Source organism: Pseudophryne corroboree, chromosome 6 (genome assembly GCF_028390025.1).
Source record: "Pseudophryne corroboree isolate aPseCor3 chromosome 6, aPseCor3.hap2, whole genome shotgun sequence".
Lineage (NCBI taxonomy): Eukaryota > Metazoa > Chordata > Amphibia > Anura > Myobatrachidae > Pseudophryne > Pseudophryne corroboree.
Window position 1 is genome coordinate 346,928,182 of NC_086449.1, and position 19,640 is coordinate 346,947,821.

The following is a 19,640-nucleotide window of genomic DNA, read 5'->3' on the forward strand; positions in this document are numbered from 1 at the left end:
TATATATTTGTAAATGTTGATCATGTCCCCTCTTAGACTCATCTTTTCCAGTGTAAACATGCCAAGCCTTGCAAGCCTTTTCTCGTATTCCAGCGTCTCCATCCCCTTAATTAGTTTGGTCACCCGCCTCTGAACTTTTTCTAGTTCCAGGATATCCTTTTTGTAGTATGGTGCCTAAAATTGTGCACAGTATTCAAGATGTGGCCTCTCTAGGGATTTATATAATGGGAGTATAACACTCTCATCCCTTGAGTCATTTCCCCGCTTTATACTGCTAATACCTTGTTAAGCCTTCTTTGCTACAATCCTACTTTGGGTACTGCTGCTTAGTTTGCTGTCTATGTGAACATCTAAGTTTTTTTCCCAGTACAGAGTCACCTAATTTTACCCCATTTAGTATGTAGGTGTTATTTTTGTTCTTGCTACCAAAGTGCATTACCTTACACTTGTCTGTATTGAAGCTCATTCTCCATTTTGCTGCCCATGCTTCCAGTTTGACTAAGTCGTTCTGAAGAGACTCAGCATCTCCCTCCGTATTTATAACTTTACACAATTTGGTATCGTCTGCAAAAATTGACACCATGCTCGCCAGATCTGCTGCTAGGCTAGATCGTTAATAAAAATGTTGAACAATAGTGGTCCAAGTTCAGACCCTTGTGGCACACCACTTAGTACTTCAGTCCAATTTGAAAAAAATCAATTTACCACAACGCGCTGCTCCCTATCTAACCAATTTCTGACCCAAGTGCATATTGTGCTCCCTAGCCCTAGTTCTTGTAACTTATAGATAAGTCTCATGTGCAATACTGTGTCGAAAGCTTTAGCAAAGTCTAAAAAGATTACATCAACCTCCTTACCCTGATCTAGGTTCGCACTAACCATTTCATAAAAGCCTATCCTTCACAAATCTATGTTGGTTCCTATTAATAACCTATTGGTTGGTTCCTATTAATAACCTTATTGGCATCAATGAACTTCTGTATACTGTCCCTTAGAATACCTTCCAGTACTTTACCCACTATAGATGTAAGAATAACTGGTCTATAATTACCCGGTTCAGCTTTACTTCCCTCTTTGTATATTGGCAATACTTCCGCTATACACCAGTCTTCGGGAACCATGCCTGTTGTGAGTCATTGAAGATCAAAAATAGCGGTCTTGCTAGTTCGAAGTAAAGCACCATGAGAACCCTTGGGTGAATTCCGTCGGGACCAGGTAATTTATTAATCTTAATTTCTTTTAATCTGTCACTTCCTCACTTAAATAAACACTATACATTATCTTTGTTGTTAATGTATGTTAATCCCCGCATCTGGTCCTCTCTTGTGAATACCGATGAGAAAAACATTTAATTTGTCCGCAATGTCATTATTGATTTTGATTTGATTTTTTGCATATTTTGTTATAATCCTTATAGTACTGGAATGACTCCGCATTCCAGTCTGATTTATATTTTTTGAATGCTCGCCTTTTTTTGCCCATTAGTTCCTTAATCTTCTTGTTAAGCCACATTGGTTTGGAATTGTTAGTCCTTTGTTTGCTGCCCATGGGAATAAATTAGTAGGGAGTATTACTAACGAGCAGTGATTTTAATACCTCCCATTTCTCTGTAGTATTTTTTCCTTGAAACAAAATTTCCCATTCAATGTCCCATAAAGCTTCCCTCATCATGTCAAAGTTGGCTTTGCTAAAGTTTACAGTCCTAACTAAGCCAATATAGGACTTCTTATGAAAACGGATGTTAATGTGACCATATTGTGGTCGCTGTTTCCCATGGGCTCCCCTACTATAATATTTGAAATCAAATATCAATTCCCCATTACCTGGGGCTAGCAAGGTATGAATAGAGCCTCACAGGGCCTGATGCTTTACCGGATTCGCAGGGATACTGGTGATAAAAAAAAAAACACTGAACCATTTCCCACCAATAATTTGGTGGGGAGAATACCTATCATGGAGACAGTTTGTTTGTGGGCTTGGTTGCTGATATCTCAGTAGCCCAAGCCTTTTTCCCCCTACACTGTCGCTCCCCAAAAAGTGGAGAAATGGAACCTCTTTGACTTTAAGTGCACTATTTTCTGTCTGTCGTCTGGAAAATAAGCTTCTATAATTAAAGGAAAAAAAGAATCGCACCCAAAAAAAGGAAGAGACTCCGAGGTCTTAGACTCTGTATGTCACCCTGGACTTAAGTGAGAGGGTATCGACGAGAAGAGAAAGCTGAAGCAGAAATTCTGGCACTGATCAGACCATCATCGAAAACCACGTCACCCAGATATACAGACGCCTTTTAAATGGTGTTTGATTAAGATGACTAACGCATATCTATGTCTCTCAGACTGCAACCCTTCCAAGAGTTGTTCAGACCATTTTTATATAGCATTATTAATCCAAGTCCGTGGAAATATACCCTAAAGTGACAGCTACATAAACTGAAAAATCAAGTCTTGAAATCTAACAGTGCTATCCTTAAATAATCTCAGGATGGGAGCATCCACCTTAAAATCGACTTTCCCATTTCTCAGTATTTCCTATAGGAAAATATAGGAAAAGGGTACGCAGTATGCAATCTGTTGCAAAACTGAACCCTTTAAGACTTGGATCAGGTTTCACAGAACAAAAGTTTCTAAATCTAGAGAAGAGGAAAACAGGGTGTCAGCTTACGTTTTCCTCTTTAAAAGTGTAATGTAAAACAGACACAGAGCAGACAAAGGGGCTAATTCAGTAGTGGACGCTTTTTTAATGTTTCTGCAATTTATCAATGATTGGAAGACTGTATGTGTCAGAGACACAGTGCCCATATGCCTCCATATAGCTGCAAAGTCAGTCGCAGTGCCCCGTAAGCCGCAAAGTGATTGACATGCTGCTGGGAGTTGGGGGTGACGAAGAGGAGTGTTCCAGATAATATGGGTGTATTGGGCATGCCGAAGCCAGTGGTTTGCGTCATCGGACGCAGTTTCACTGGCTCAAGCAGTGTAGCTTTGCTGGACATCCTGAGTAATCTGAGGAACGCTGTGGATCTGATTTCCAGAGAATGCACAGAGACATGGGCTCTCAGACAAAACCACTCTTACACAAGAAATTTCCTGCGTATGTGGTCACGGCAAGAAGGAGGAGCAGGAGTTGCAACTGCTTACTTGCACCTTTGTGGCCAAGCTTCAGTGCTCATAACAAGCAAAAAGCAGCTTTAACCATAATGGTCACTGTGAGGAAAACACCCTTGGGTGGGACAGTGGTTACCCTCTGTGGGATTTAATTAACTCAGGCAGAATATATCAAAAATAAGTACAACACTAGAAGACATTACCATGGTACAGGGTAATTGGTAGCATGTATCCTCCAGCAGCCTCTTTCATTCAGTACTCTAAAATAAGATTTTACTCACCGGTAAATCTATTTCTCGTAGTCCGTAGTGGATGCTGGGAACTCCGTAAGGACCATGGGGAATAGCGGCTCCGCAGTAGACTGGGCACAACTAAAGAAAGCTTTAGGACTACCTGGTGTGCACTGGCTCCTCCCTCTATGACCCTCCTCCAGACCTCAGTTAGGATACTGTGCCCGGAAGAGCTGACACAAATAAGGAAAGGATTTTGAATCCCGGGTAAGACTCATACCAGCCACACCAATCACACCGTATAACTCGTGATACTATACCCAGTTAACAGTATGAACAATAACTGAGCCTCTCTCAACAGATGGCTCATACAATAACCCTTTAGTTAAACAATAACTATATACAAGTATTGCAGACAATCCGCACTTGGGACGGGCGCCCAGCATCCACTACGGACTACGAGAAATAGAATTACCGGTGAGTAAAATCTTATTTTCTCTGGCGTCCTAGTGGATACTGGGAACTCCGTAAGGACCATGGGGATTATACCAAAGCTCCCAAACGGGCGGGAGAGTGCGGATGACTCTGCAGCACCGAATGAGCGAACTCTAGGTCCTCCTCAGCCAGGGTATCAAACTTGTAGAATTTAGTAAATGTGTTTGACCCCGACCAAGTAGCTGCTCGGCAAAGTTGTAAAGCCGAGACCCCTCGGGCAGCCGCCCAAGAAGAGCCCATCTTCCTCGTGGAATGGGCCTTTACAGATTTAGGATGCGGCAGTCAAGCCGCAGAATGTGCAAGTTGAATCGTGCTACAGATCCAGCGAGCAATAGTCTGCTTTGAAGCAGGCGCACCCAACTTTTTGGGCGCATGCAGGATAAAAAGCGAGTCAGTCTTTCTGACTCCAGCTGTCCTGGAAACATAGATTTTTAGGGCCCGGACTACGTCCAGCAACTTGGAGTCCTCCAAGTCACGAGTAGCCGCAGGCACCACAATAGGCTGGTTCAAATGAAACGCTGAAACCACCTTTGGGAGAAATTGGGGACGAGTCCTCAATTCCGCCCTATCCATATGGAAAATCAGATAAGGGCTTTTTTTTCCAACACCACGTTGAGATCCCAAGGTGCCACTGGGGGCACAAAAGGGGGCTGAATATGCAGCACTCCCTTAACAAATGTCTGAACTTCAGGTAGTGAAGCCAGTTCTTTTTGGAAGAAAATCGATAGAGCCGAAATCTGGACCTTAATGGAACCCAATTTTAGGCTCATAGTCACCCCTGACTGTAGGAAGTGCAGAAATCGACCTAGCTGAAATTCCTCCGTTGGGGCCTTCCTGGCCTCACACCATGCAACATATTTCCGCCATATGCGGTGATAATGGTTTGCGGTCACTTCTTTCCTAGCTTTAATTAGCGTAGGGATAACTTCCTCCGGAATGCCCTTTTCCTTCAGGATCCGGCGTTCAACCGCCATGCCGTCAAACGCAGCCGCGGTAAGTCTTGGAACAGACAGGGCCCCTGCTGCAGCAGGTCCTGTCTGAGCGGCAGAGACCATGGGTCCTCTGAGATCATTTCTTGAAGTTCTGGGTACCAAGATCTTCTTGGCCAATCCGGAACCACGAGTATAGTTCTTACTCCTCTCCTTCTTATTATTCTCAGTACCTTGGGTATGAGAGGCAGAGGAAGGAACACATACACCGACTGGTACACCCACGGTGTTACCAGAGCGTCCACAGCTATCGCCTGAGGGTCCCTTGACCTGGCGCAATAACATTTTAGCTTTTTGTTGAGGCGGGACGCCATCATGTCCACCTGTGGCCTTTCCCAACGGTGTACAACCATTTGGAAGACTTCTGGATGAAGTCCCCACTCTCCCGGGTGGAGGTCGTGTCTGCTGAGAAAGTCTGCTTCCCAGTTGTCCACTCCGGGAATGAACACTGCTGACAGTGCTAACACATGATTTTCCGCCCATCGGAGAATCCTTGTGGCTTCTGCCATCGCCATCCTGCTTCTTGTGCCGCCCTGACGGTTTACATGGGTGACCGCCGTGATGTTGTCTGACTGGATCAGCACCGGCTGGCGTTGAAGCAGGGGTCTTGCCTGACTTAGGGCATTGTAAATGGCCCTTAGTTCCAGAATATTTATGTGTAGGAAAGTCTCCTGACTTGTCCATAGTCCTTGGAAGTTTCTTCCCTGTGTGACTGCCCCCCAACCTCGAAGGCTGGCATCCGTGGTCACCAGGATCCAGTCCTGTATGCCGAATCTGCGGCCCTCTAGAAGATGAGCACTCTGCAGCCACCACAACAGCGCCACCCTGGTCCTTGGAGACAGGGTTATCAGCCGATGCATCTGAAGATGCGATCCGGACCACTTGTCCAACAGATCCCACTTGCATGGAACCTTCCGAATGGAATTGCTTCGTAAGAAGCCACCATCTTTCCCAGGACTCGCGTGCAGTGGTGCACCGACACCTGTTTTGGTTTTAGGAGGTCTCTGATTAGAGATGACAACTCCTTGGCCTTCTCCTCCGGGAGAAACACTTTTTTCTGTTCTGTGTCCAGAATCATACCCAGGAACAGCAGACGCGTCGTAGGAACCAGCTGCGACTTTGGAATATTCAGGATCCAGCTGTGCTGTTGTAGCACTTCCTGAGATAGTGCTACTCCGACCAACAACTGCTCCCTGGACCTCGCCTTTATAATGAGATCGTCCAAGTACGGGATAATTAAAACTCCCTTTCTCCGAAGGAGTATCATCATTTCGGCCATTACCTTGGTAAATACCCGCGGTGCCGTGGACAGACCAAACGGCAACGTCTGGAATTGGTAATGACAATCCTGTACCACAAATCTGAGGTACTCCTGGTGAGGAGGGTAAATGGGGACATGCAGGTAAGCATCCTTGATGTCCAGTGATACCATGTAATCCCCCTCGTCCAGGCTTGCAATCACCGCCCTGAGCGATTCCATCTTGAACTTGAACCTTCTTATATAAGTGTTCAAGGATTTTAAATTTAAAATGGGTCTCACTGAACCGTCTGGTGTCGGTACCACAAACATTGTGGAATAGTAACCCCGTCCTTGTTGAAGGAGGGCTACCTTGATTATCACGTGCTGAGAATACAGCTTGTGAATCGCCTCCAGCACTGCCTACCTGTCCGGGGGAGCTGTCGGCAAGGCAGATTTGAGGAAACGGCGAGGGGGAGACGTCTCGAATTCCAGCTTGTACCCCTGAGATACTACTTGTAGAATCCAGGGATCCACCCGTGAGCGAGCCCACTGGTCGCTGAAGTTCTTGAGACGGGCCCCCACCGTACCTGGCTCCGCCTGTGGAGCCCCAGCGTCATGCGGTGGACTTAGAGGAAGCGGGGGAGGACTTTTGCTCCTGGGAACTGGCTGTATGTTGTAGCTTTTTCCCTCTACCTCTGCCTCTGGGCAGAAAGGACGCGCCTCTAACCCGCTTGCCTTTCTGGGGCCGAAAGGACTGTACCTGATAATACGGTGCTTTCTTTGGCTGTGAGGGAACATGGGGTAAAAATGCTGACTTCCCAGCTGTCGCTGTGGAAACGAGGTCCGAGAGACCATCCCCAAACAACTCCTCACCCTTGTAAGGCAAAACTTCCATGTGCCCTTTAGAATCAGCATCACCTGTCCACTGCAGAGTTCCTGGCAGAAATGGACATTGCGTTTATTTTAGATGCCAGTCGGCAATTATCCCTCTGTGCATCTCTCATGTATAAGACTGCGTCTTTAATATGTTCTATGGTTAGCAATATAGTGTCCCAGTCTAAGGTACAGAGAATCTGACCACGCAGCTGCAGCACTGCACATTCATGCTGAAGCAATAGCTGGTCTCAGTATAATGCCTGAGTGTGTATATACAGACTTCTGGATAGCCTCCTGCATTCTATCTGCAGGCTGAGACGGCAGTGCCACCTTCTTTGACAGACATGTAAGCGCTTTAATCACCCTAGGGGATGTCTCCCAACGTGACCTATCCTCTGGCGGGAAAGGGTACGCCATTAGTAACCTTTTAGAAATTACCAGTTTCTTATCGGGGGAAACTCACGCTTCTTCACACATTTCGTTCATCAGATGGGGGAAAAACCACTGGAAGCTTTTTTCTCCCCAAACATAATACCCTTTTTTGTGGTACCTGGGGTAATATCAGAAATGTGCAACACATTTTTTATTGCCGTAATCATGTAACGGGTGGCTCTATTGGAATGTACAGTAGTCTCATCGTCGTCGACACTGGAGTCAGTATCCGTGTCGACATCTGTGTCTGCCATCTGAGGTAGTGGGCGTTTTAGGGCCCCTGATGGCTTTTGAGACGCCTGGGCAGGCACGGGCTGAGAAGCCGGCTGTCCCACATCTACTATGTCGTCAAACCTTTCATGTAAGGAGTTGACACTGTCACGTAATTCCTTCCACATGTCCATCCACTCAGGTGTCGACCCCGCAGGGGGTGACATCACATTTATCGGCATCTGCTCCGCCTCCACATAAGCCTCCTCATCAAACATGTCGACACAGCCGTACCGACACACCGCACACACACAGGGAATGCTCTGACTGAGGACAGGACCCCACAAAGTGCTTTGGGGAGACAGAGAGAGAGTATGCCAGCACACACCAGAGCACTATACAATGCAGGGATTCACACTACCCACAGTGATTTTTCCCTTATAGCTGCTATACACAGATTTGCGCCTAAATTTAGTGCCCCCCCTCTCTTTTTAACCCTTTGAGCCTGAAAACTACAGGGGAGAGCCTGGGGAGCTGTCTTCCAGCTGCACTGTGAAGAGAAAATGGCGCCAGTGTGCTGAGGGAGATAGCCCCGCCCCTTTTTCGGCGGACTTCTCCCGCTCTTATAATCATAATGTGGCAGGGGTATTTTACACATATATAGCTTATTAGGCTATATTATGTGTGATTTGCCACTCTTAAAGTACTCTAATTGCTGCCCAGGGCGCCCCCCCCCAGCGCCCTGCACCCATCAGTGACCGGAGTATGTGGTGTGCACAGGGAGCAATGGCGCACAGCTGCAGTGCTGTGCGCTACCTTAATGAAGACCGGAGTCTTCTGCCGCCGATTTCCAGGACGGTCTTCTTGCTTCTGGCTCTGCAAGGGGGACGGCGGCGCGGCTCCGGGACCGGACGACCGAGGCTGGGCCTGTGTTCGATCCCTCTGGAGCTAATGGTGTCCAGTAGCCTAAGAAGCCCAAGCTAGCTGCAAGCAGGTAGGTTTGCTTCTCTCCCCTAAGTCCCTCGTAGCAGTGAGTCTGTTGCCAGCAGATCTCACTGAAAATAAAAAACCTAAAATATACTTTCTTTTCTAGGAGCTCAGGAGAGCCCCTACTGTGCATCCAGCTCAGCCGGGCACAAAATTCTAACTGAGGTCTGGAGAAGGGTCATAGAGGGAGGAGCCAGTGCACACCAGGTAGTCCTAAAGCTTTCTTTAGTTGTGCCCAGTCTCCTGCGGAGCCGCTATTCCCCATGGTCCTTACGGAGTTCCCAGCATCCACTAGGATGTCAGAGAAAATAGCAATCTCAATAATCTGCAGCCTTACCACTACCGTTGGCTAGACAGTCCTGTGTCCCCTCAGTCTGGACAACTGGCTCACACAGACCCTGTCCTGCCTGGTAGGGATTCCTCTGGTGGCACATGGAGAATCAGAATCAGCTTTATTGGCCAGGTATACTTGCGTATACTAGGAATTTGTCTTCGGTTCGCTATACAACAGCCAAGTAGGTAACAGATAAGCAGGTTGGGGGGTGGGGGGCAAGTAAAGTCACACAGATAGGTATACCGTAGGGACACAAGTTAGTTACATGTACGTCTAGTCAGTCAATATTCAGGAGTTCAGCAGGCGGACCGCTTGGGGAAAGAAACTTTTGAGGCTTCTGGTGGACCTGGCTGGGACGGCCCTGTAACGCCTGCCTGAAGGAAGCAAGTTAAACATGCTGTGGCCGGGGTGTAGCTGGTCTTTTACTATCTTCATTGCCTGCTTTTTAGCTATGGACAGGTACAGGTCCTGGACTGAGGGAAGGTCGGCCCCGAGTGGTGTTTCTTGCCGATGACAGGTACACAGGATCCAACAAAATAGAATGCTCTGGTAACAAAGTCTACTCAGGGAGTTGGATCAGGATATCCCAATGCTATTTTGGCCAGTATAGTGCTGAGGAGACCCTTTGTACATCTTCTGAGAGTTCTAACCTAATTACCTCTCAAACTACCTGTTGACCTAGAGGCAACAGGATCCGGCAGGGGGAAAGGGGGGGGGGGGGCGGCCTTCAATGGCAAGTGCATACACACTTGCCGATGCCGGCAGCGACGGATGGGGCCATGCTGCATTCGCTGGCTATGTCTTCCATCGGCTCTTGTTGCAGAAGTGGCTGCATACAGGACAAACAGTGCTTCTGTTTTTCTGACCCTAGCCGTTCTGACCACGTAAATTTTCAAAGCCCTGACCACATCAAGGGACTCGGAATCCTCCAAGTCTCGCGTAGCCACAGGCACCACAATAGGTTGGTTCATATGAAAAGATGACACCACCTTAGGCAAAAATAGAGGACGGGTCCGCAATTCCGCTCTATCCATATGGAAAACCAGATAGGGGCTATTATGAGACAAAGCCGCCAATTCCGACACTCGCCTAGCCGAAGCCAAGGCTAACAACATGACCACCTTCCAAGTGAGATATTTTAACTCCACTGTTTTAAGTGGTTCAAACCAGTGCAACTTAAGGAAACTCAACACCACGTTAAGGTCCCAAGGCGCCACCGGAGGTACAAAAGGAGGCTGAATATGCAGCACTCCCTTCACAAAAGTCTGTACTTCTGGGAGAGAAGCTAATTCCTTCTGAAAGAAAATGGATAAGGCCGAAATCTGAACCTTAATGGAGCCTAATTTTAGGCCCAAATTCACTCCAATTTGTAGAAAGTGAAGGAAACGGCCCAGATGGAATTCTTCCGCAGGAGCATTCCTGGCCTCACACCAAGAAACATACTTTCGCTATATATGGTGATAATGTTTTGCGGTCACGTCCTTCCTAGCCTTTATCAGAGTAGGAATTACCTCATCCGGAAAGGCCCTTTTCCGCTAGGATCCGGCGTTCAACCGCCATGCCGTCAAACGCAGCCGCGGTAAGTCTTGGAACAGACAGGGTCCCTGTTGCAAAAGGTCCTGTCTTAGAGGAAGAGGCCACGGATCTTCTGTGAGCATCTCCTGCAGATCCGGATACCAGGCCCTTCGCGGCCAATCCGAAACAATGAGAATTGTCTGCACTCCTCTTTTTTTTTTTTATTCTCAACACCTTTGGGATGAGAGGAAGAGGAGGAAACACATAGACTGACTGGAAAACCCACGGTGTCACTTGGGCATCCACAGCCACTGCCTGAGGGTCTCTTGACCTGGCGCAATACCTCTGTAGCTTTTTATTGAGGCAGGACGCCATCATGTCTATCTGTGGCAGTCCCCACTGACTTGCAATCTGTGCGAAGACTTCCTGATGAAGTCCCCACTCTCCTGGATGCAGGTCCTGTCTGCTGAGGAAGTCTGCTTCCCAGTTGTCCACTCCCGGAATGAACACTGCTGACAATGCGCTAACATGATTTTCCGCCCAGAGAAGAATCCTGGTGGCTTCCTCCATTGCCACTCTGCTCCTTGTGCCGCCTTGGCGGTTTACATGAGCCACTGCGGTGATGTTGTCTGACTGGATCAGAACTGGTAGGTTGCGAAGCAAGGTCTCCGCTTGACGGAGGGCTTTGTATATGGCCCTCAGCTCCAGGATGTTGATGTGAAGACAAGTCTCTTGACTTGACCAAAGACCTTGGAAGTTTCTTCCCTGTGTGATTGCTCCCCAACCTCGGAGGCTCGCGTCCGTGGTTACCAGAATCCAGTCCTGAATGCCGAACCTGCGACCCTCTTCGAATTCCAGCTTGTAACCCTGAGAAACAATTTCTATTGCCCAGGGATCCACCTGTGAGTGAACCCACATGTGGCTGAAAAGTCGAAGACGTGCCCCCACTGGGGCGGACTCCCTCAGCGGAGCCCCAGCGTCATGCGGTGGATTTAGTAGAGGCCGGGGAGGACTTCTGTTCCTGGGAACTAGCTGTGTTTTGCAGCTTTTTCCCTCTGCCCTTACCTCTGGCAAGAAAGGACGCACCTCGTACTCTCGTTTTTCTGTGCCCGAAAGGACTGCATTTGATAATGTGGCGCTTTCTTAGGCTGTGAGGGAATATAAGGCAAAACATTTGATTTACCTGCCGTAGCTGTGGACACCAGGTCCGAGAGACCGTTCCCAAACAGTTCCTCACCCTTGTAAGGTAAAACCTCCATATGCCTTTTTGAGTCGGCATCACCTGTCCATTGCCGGGTCCATAGGACTCGTCTAGCAGAAATCGACATAGCGTTGACTTTAGAACCCAGTAGACCAATGTCTCTTTGAGCATCTCTCATGTATAAGACAGCATCTTTAATATGTCCTAGGGTCAATAAAATGGTATCCTTATCCAGGGTATCAATTTCCGTCGATAAGGTATCTGTCCACGCTGCTACAGCGCTACAAACCCAAGCCGACGCTATCGCCGGTCTGAGTAAGGTACCAGAATGTGTGTAAATGGACTTCAAGGTACCCTCCTGCTTGCGATCAGCAGGATCCCTAAGGGTAGCCATATCTTGGGATGGCAGCGCTACCTTTTTGGATAAGCGTGTCAACGCTTTGTCCACCCTAGGGGAGGATTCCCACCGTATCCTGTCCTTTGCCGGGAAAGGATACGCCATAAGAATCCTTTTGGGAATCTGCAGTTTCTTGTCTGGCGATTCCCACGCTTTTTCACACAACTCGTTCAGCTCATGAGAGGGGGGAAAGGTTACATCAGCTTTCTTTCCCTTAAACATGTATACCCTCGTGTCAGGGACAGAGGGGTCATCAGTGATATGCAGTACATCCTTTATTGCAATAATCATATATCGAATACTTTTAGCCAATTTTGGCTGTAATTTTGCATCATCTAGTCGACACTGGAGTCAGAATCCGTGTCAGTATCAGTGTCTACTATTTGGGATAGTGGGCGCTTTTAAGACCCTGAAGGTCCCCGCGACATAGGGACAGGCAGGGGTTGACTCCCTTCCTGTTCCCTAGCTTCAGCTTTGTCCAGTCTTTTGTGCAATAAATTCACATTAGCACTTAAAACATTCCACATATCGATCCAGTCAGGTGTCGGCGTTGTCGACGGAGACACCACACTCATTTGCCCCACCTCCTCCCTAGGAGAGCCTTCTACCTCAGACATGCCGACATTCGCGTACCGACACACCACACACACAGGGAATCCTCTTATCTGAAGACAGTTCCCCCACAAGGCCCTTTGGAGAGACAGAGAGAGAGTATGCCAGCACACACCCAGCACCAATGACCCAGGAAAAAACACCCATTATGTTTACCCAGAAAGCGCTGTAATCTGTATTTTGCGCCAAATTATGTCCGTCCCCCCCCCCCCTTCTTTAAAACCCTCTTTCACCGTGGATAAGCAGGGGAGAGTCCGGGGAGCTTCCTCTCAGCGCTGTGCTGTGGAGAAAATGGCGCTGGTGAGTGCTGAGGAACAAGCTCTGCCCCCTCAGCGGCAGGTTTCGGTCCCGCTCAAATATTGAAATAAAATGGCAGGGGCTCTTTTATATACAGTGCCTAGCTGTACATATGTACTTTTGCCAGAAAATGAGGTTTATATTGCTGCCCAGGGCCCCCCCCCCTGCGCCCTTACAGTGACTGCCGTGTGTGAGCTGTGTGTGAGCAATGGCGCACAGCATTACCGCTGTGCGTTACCTCTATGAAGATCTGAAGTCTTCTGCCGCCTCTGAAGTCTTCTTCCTTCTCATACTCACCCGGCTTCTATCTTCCGGCTCTGCGAGGAGGACGGCGGCGCGGCTCTGGGACGGACGGCGAGGGTGAGACCTCCCTCTGGAGCTAATGGTGTCCAGTAGCCTAAGAAACAGAGCCTAACATTAAAGTAGGTCTGTTTCTCTCTCCTCAGTCCCTCGATGCAGGGAGTCTGTTGCCAGCAGGCTCCCTGAAAATAAAAAACCTAACAAATATACTTTCTTTTTAGGAAACTCAGGAGAGCTCCCTGTAATGCACCCAGTCTCCTCTGGGCACAGTAATAAACTGAAGTCTGGAGGAGGGGCATAGAGGGAGGAGCCAGTGCACACCCATACCTAAAGTTCTTTCTTAAAGTGCCCATGTCTCCTGCGGAGCCCGTCTATCCCCATGGTCCTTACGGAGTCCCCAGCATCCTCTAGGATGTAAGAGAAACCAAATATTGGCATCCTAAATCAGATCTGTAAAAATTTCAAATTAAAAACAGAACTACAATAACATAAGATTATATCATAGGTACAATTAAGTTACTTTCCAAAACCAAATAGAGGTCACAGCTATAATTAAGGTCTGCACAGGTGCCAAGACACTTAAAATAAAACTCCTCAACTCCTTAGATGCCTACTGCCAGACAAGATGAGTTGACTTAAAAACACTATGGGTGAGATTAAATTGTTTTCTTGCCGGCATGCATTAGAAGACACCCTACATAGCTATTCACTGTTGCTCCATTTGGACGCGATCAGCTGCCGGCACTTCAGCTAGCACCCCCTGGGTAGACAGCAAGTGTCACCTGCATACTGATGTTGTGCCTATGACAGTAGTAAAGAATTGCTGCCACTATCAGGGTTCTTCAGAGACACCTGGCACGGCATACACTGGGTGGTGTGTATAACTGCTGCAGGACCTCTTTGCTGGTTACACTGGCTAGGTCATTCAACTATAGTTCAGGACTGCTGTGTAACTGACAGACAGGATGTTTCACTCAAAAAGAGACAGCTGAGGGATGGATTCAAGTAACTGCTGTTATCACTAACAAAGTACAGCACCTATGGGTGTCTAAATGAAGCAGGCTCTTTAGTAAAACATGATGTTACGTAAGAGCTATTACATACATACCAAGTGTTAGAAGATGTGTCCAAATTTGAAAGTGTCCCTTTTTCATACACCTTGAAATACAGTTGAATTTAATGTACTACTAACAGGCATTCAACGGTTATCATAGTAACTATCAGAATTTGGTGAAAGTGTACTGTGAACACCATGTGCTTGAAAGATCAGTACAACTGAGGTTTAGTGCTAAATAGTAATAAAGTACTGCCACACCTGCTAGAGTGGACAATAACTCGTAAATTCGGTGATTGCACCTTACACATAACAGAAAATGAGAAACTGCAGCTTTGGATGACGTCTGAACCTTTGGTGTGTCCTCTGTCATATCAAAAACAAATTGTTCTATGGATGTCAGCTTAGGTTTCCACAAAGCCACATCCTGAGGATGAGACAGCACAGAGGGAATTGATCTAGAGTTTGGTTGAAAAGAGACACGCGTAAGCGCATCCAACACCTTGGAAACTATAACCTACTGTAGGCATAAAAAGAATGGGCTCATCCAAGAAGAGGAAGGATTTGTCCCACTATGAAAAAAATGACTCTGCAACTCTTCATGTTGTGTCGGGTAAATGGGACATTTTCAATTGTGGATACAACAATAGCAAGGACTTACACATGGATTCTGGCTACTATCACTCTACACTTCGAGGTCTACAATCTATATTCAGTGAAAACTCAACAACTCCCCTATAATATTAGATGTGTCATGACAAGTTTTCTGAATGATGAAACAAGATCAGAATAAACAATAGCAGAGTACAGCCCAGACCCAACATTCTGTCTGAAGGCTAATGTCTGTCTGGCAGTGAAAATGGCTAAGTTAGCAATGGAGAAGAACTTTTTCTTGCAAACGCTCTGATCATAAAATGTAAAAAAAACATGATAATCACTAAATGTATCATTTCAGCATATTTCAATAATATTTTAGGAATTAAATTGAAATCTTGAAAATCTTCTGACCTGGGTACAAAGTTGAACAAGAAGTCGGGCAGCACTGGGTGTACTGGATGCCAGGCAGCCCACAGCTGTGCTCAGGTATGCCAGGCATGAGATGGGTTTACTGGTCTTGCTGTGCATACCACGGGAACGATCAACAGAATTAGACAGAGTATTTGAAGGGCTGGTAGAGAGTCCGGCTCTCCCCGCTGCAGCCAAGCACATGAGGCGTACCAGAGTGCGGATATCGGTTAGGCCCAAAGACTCCAGGCCTGCAGCAAGACTGCAACTAGACCCACTTGAGAAAAGAGAATATGATAAAATGTTATTTTGGTAACCTAAAGCACAGATCCAACAGTTTCTAATGGCGAGAAAATACATTTTAAATACATCTATGTCAGCTCACTGTGAGTAGAGGAAAGGCTTGCATTGCATAAACGTTTTGATCCACACTGAAATGTTAAGTTAAGGCCCGATTCAGAGTTGTACACAAACGCAATGGTTTACATAAAACTCAGATATTTCCCGATCAGCGCATGTGCAAGTTCTGTAATGCATATGTGCCAAGCTGTGACTACTATGGTCGCAGTGCCCCCTAAGCCTCAGCTTTGTTAGGGGGGTGGGAAAGCAGCAGCGAAAGCTATCGTTCTAATAAACGGAGGCATGCTGGCCCCGTAGGTGGGCTGAGACCAGTGGATGCATCTTCAGAAGCAGATTCACTAGCACCAGAAGTGTGGAATGCATGGCCATCCTGAGTGACTCAGGATGATGGCACTTGTGGTGGGCATTCACTGAGAGCAAGTCTTGTAAGTAGATAAACAAAGTACAGACCTAACAGACAGCAGTGAGAGTGCACGCATCACCATGGTACGTGCCAGCAGAACCTGGGCTGCAGCTATAACCCTGCGTAAGGCCATCACACGGTCATGAGGATTTACAAGAGCTGCTGCCTGTTCTCCGAGAGTTATCCGACCTGAGGAGCTCTTCTCCAAAGTGCCTTGGCAGCCTGGAATGAAAACACAGACTAAATATTGATGAGACAATGAGTGAAAAATTAGGCTAAAGGATGGGATGTCTTTCACCAGACAGAAAGCATCATACTGAAAGCTATTTTGATTCCCCACTAGAATAACAAAAGTTGATTTCAACCCACATCCCAAAGGTACCTATTTGCATTAGTGTTTCCTCCATGCTGTTTGTGGCTGTTACCATGGCTACAGAGGCCCCCAGTGGGTCACTGTCTGGAAACTGCACTGGTTCTGGTACAATCCGGCGGTCACTTAGACCAAGAGGTCCAGCTAGAAGTTCAAACTCCTCTTCTCCGGTCAGCTTATCATCCTCATCAACGTCTAGCATGTCCCAGTCTTCTGTGTGGTGTATCAATAACAGGTTAAAGGCAACTATGAAGGCAATCGCCCATTTTATTGTGTTACACCACTTTTTAAACCATCTATGAGTTCCAAATAACCCAGTTACAATGAACAAAGTGATTTTACCTTCATAAACACTGTCTTGTTTGCCAATCAAATCTGGGGCATGTCCTTTGTACCTAAGGCAAAGATAGTTTGCTTCATAAGTGTCTTATGTTACGCAAGGCTTTGCATGTGTAAAATAAAGAAAGCAGTCTTTGCCATTTTAGCAGTAGTTTGATTTTGGTTGCAGCATTTGATAGCCTCGTTTTGATGGAAACTGAACTAGCCAGCAGGAAACAAGGTTAATGACTGAACAAAATATAGTCAATGCCTAGGTATAACTAGTGCCAACATCAAACTGCTTTCAAAATGGTGTATCTAAAGTGAGATTTATCCCCATAACCAAGAATTCAAGACAATAGAAAATAGGCACTGCTAATAATCTGCATACACTAATCACAGCTATAAAGATTCCTGACACTGGATAGCACAACCTGACAATGACAAAACTGTTCTCTAATTAAACTCACTTCTCTGACGCAGTTGTTTTACGCTTGCTCTTCAGACTCAAATACTTCTCCCGGCAGCTGCCACATAAAAGGTAGTATGGATTACCACTGCCACATTCCCCTCCAAACCAGCCATCTACATAAGAGCCATTACTACGGTATCCCTGGCGGTTAGCGCTGTGCCCACAGCCTGGGTGGTACCTCTTCATGTGCTGATTGAAGCTAAGTACACTTGTCTCACACAGCTCACAGATAACCACCTCCTCCCGCTCATCTGTCTCGCATACGTGCTGTGGGAAAAAAACACATCATTTGTGGGTTGAACATACAAACTGCGGGTTAAACAGCAAGCAAAGGAACAGCTTAGCGTAACATGCATGTTAACACAGACTCAACTTAAGCAAAAATTTGCATCTCCTATTAATTACATAAAATACATGCAAGAAAGCTCATTAATTAGCCATGCAGAAGACATGTATTTATTCTGCTCTTTACAAGAGGTTTTGCATCTTTCAGGTGTATTAGAATAACTATATCACAGTAAACAGAGAATCTCTGTTGTACTGTATGATTGAAAGATATACCCATCACTGTAACATTGAGAAATATTTGCTTGCAGAAATGCCCCTCCCTTATAGCTCATTGCCTACAATAGATGCAGTAGCTGGAAGCTGCATGCATCAATGCTCTTGATCTCATGCTGGGGTGTAAAGCAAGGGGTAAAGGATTAGAGCAGAGATGGGAGCAGCTCCAGCTGCTGTCACACACCCATGTTGGCCAGTCCAGTACCTCTGGGATCCACATTCCCAGAATATCATTATCGCTTGCCAGGTCCTGTCCAAACATTGCTTCCATGGCCTCGTCATCAAGGTCAATCTCTAGCTCCTCATCCAAATTGAGGTCATACAGAGCACCAGGTTCCTGCTGCAAGGACAGACCATCTCTCCGGCCTTGATTGCGGTGAGCCTGGACAGTACGGTATAATCCAGCTGAGAAGTTAAAGTTGTGAGAGAGTAAAGTTATAGAATTTCAGATGTCAGTGTCATATTACTTTCCTAACTGAACTGTGTACCTGTACTGTATAATTCACTAGACAACATTTTTGATCATTTAAGCTTGACACAAACTTATACACCATGAAAACAAATACACACTGCATTAAAGAATATGTCTGAAGCATATGTCCTGAGTAGAGGGAGCAGTCAGGGGTGGCCTTCATTCATCCCTGGCACTGTTCATGTTGGCCGTGGAGCCCTTAGCATGTCATATACAAGACTATCCAGAGAGTGGATAAGATGTGCTGTAAGCAGATGGCATATTTACCTTACTCTCTGATGCCCAGGGCTCCACGGACTCACTGCTTCCTTTGTGGAAAAGTTTAGTCGCTCTCAGTAATAATATGTATCCTGTCTTGAGTTTCTCTTGGATTCCTTACTCCACCATCTCCCGCTGCAATGGACTTTTTTGTTTCAAATATTTTAGAATCTAAATGAGCCTGTAATGTAGGGCATATCTTCTGGGAAAAGGTGAGAGGTTGTAACAAAACTGTCTCTTGTTTTATGCCCGTTACTGTTGAGTAGCAGTTAGTCACAGACAACTGGCTCTATTTTAAGATATATATATCTAGATCACATTGAATGAAGCCACTGCACTTACTGATACACTGTCTGTTGGATTTACATAACTACTCCATAGTTTGGGATACCCTTACACATTTTTACATATGGAGATGTTGATGATCCAGACCTGTTAATACCATATTGTTTTAATATGCTTGTCTTTTATTTCTAATTGCCTCACTTGATGTAACGCATTTTCTACTGTATTAATACACATTATGTTTTAAATTACATCTGATAGGATGAGTGCCCCAAACAGTAATTTTCTTTAGCCTGGCTTATACCTGTATTTTACGCTCATGTGTGCTCCTACAACAGTCTATTAGCACTTGGCCCTTAGTGGCATGATATTTTGCCCACAGATTGATTTCCCTGTCTAACATTATCATATATAGCATGTACACAAGTACTTAGGTCTCCCCCATTACCACCTCTCTTTGGATTAGCAAATACACAACTTAATATCAGTACATGACCCTTTCCTCATGGATATGGTTTCACATTAAGCTATATTTGAAAGAAAAAAGGGTGACTTTTTTTTTTCTCTTTACACCTATTTTAAAGAACGTGCCTACTAACCAGTGGCAGTTTTTACTTATGGGCTGCAGGACTGCAGCCCCCCCAGGTAATGTCTGCCACCCAGCTCACTGTCAGTGAAACCAGATGCAGTCCATGAGACTGCACTGGCTTCATTGTGACTGGCAGACACTACAGGCAGTCCCATTGGGAGGTGTTTCTTCCCTCCCGGACTGCCAGACCGGACTACGATTAGCAAAGAGCTGGTTTTCTGTAGGAAGCCAGCTCCCTGCTTCTTCAGTCCTAGCCGGTTTCTATGGGCTACAGCTG

The 19,640-nt window shown here is 46.3% G+C and overlaps 1 protein-coding gene across 9 annotated transcripts in view; it reads right to left on the bottom strand.

Moving 5' to 3' along the window:
* The window catches only part of HERC1 (HECT and RLD domain containing E3 ubiquitin protein ligase family member 1), a 475,564-nt gene that overhangs the window by 145,311 nt on the left and 310,613 nt on the right, over positions 1–19,640 (bottom strand). For 6 of the 9 annotated variants that reach the window (XM_063926542.1, XM_063926546.1, XM_063926547.1 and 3 more), the window contains 6 exons: positions 17,944–18,164; positions 17,197–17,465; positions 16,751–16,803; positions 16,421–16,621; positions 16,086–16,260; positions 15,279–15,552 (listed from right to left, as the gene is read on the bottom strand). In XM_063926542.1, coding sequence (XP_063782612.1) covers positions 15,279–15,552; positions 16,086–16,260; positions 16,421–16,621; positions 16,751–16,803; positions 17,197–17,465; positions 17,944–18,164 — 1,193 coding nt within the window. The remainder of the gene's footprint in view (positions 1–15,278; positions 15,553–16,085; positions 16,261–16,420; positions 16,622–16,750; positions 16,804–17,196; positions 17,466–17,943; positions 18,165–19,640) is intronic. The other 3 variants (XM_063926545.1, XM_063926548.1, XM_063926543.1) reach the window with 3 other exon arrangements.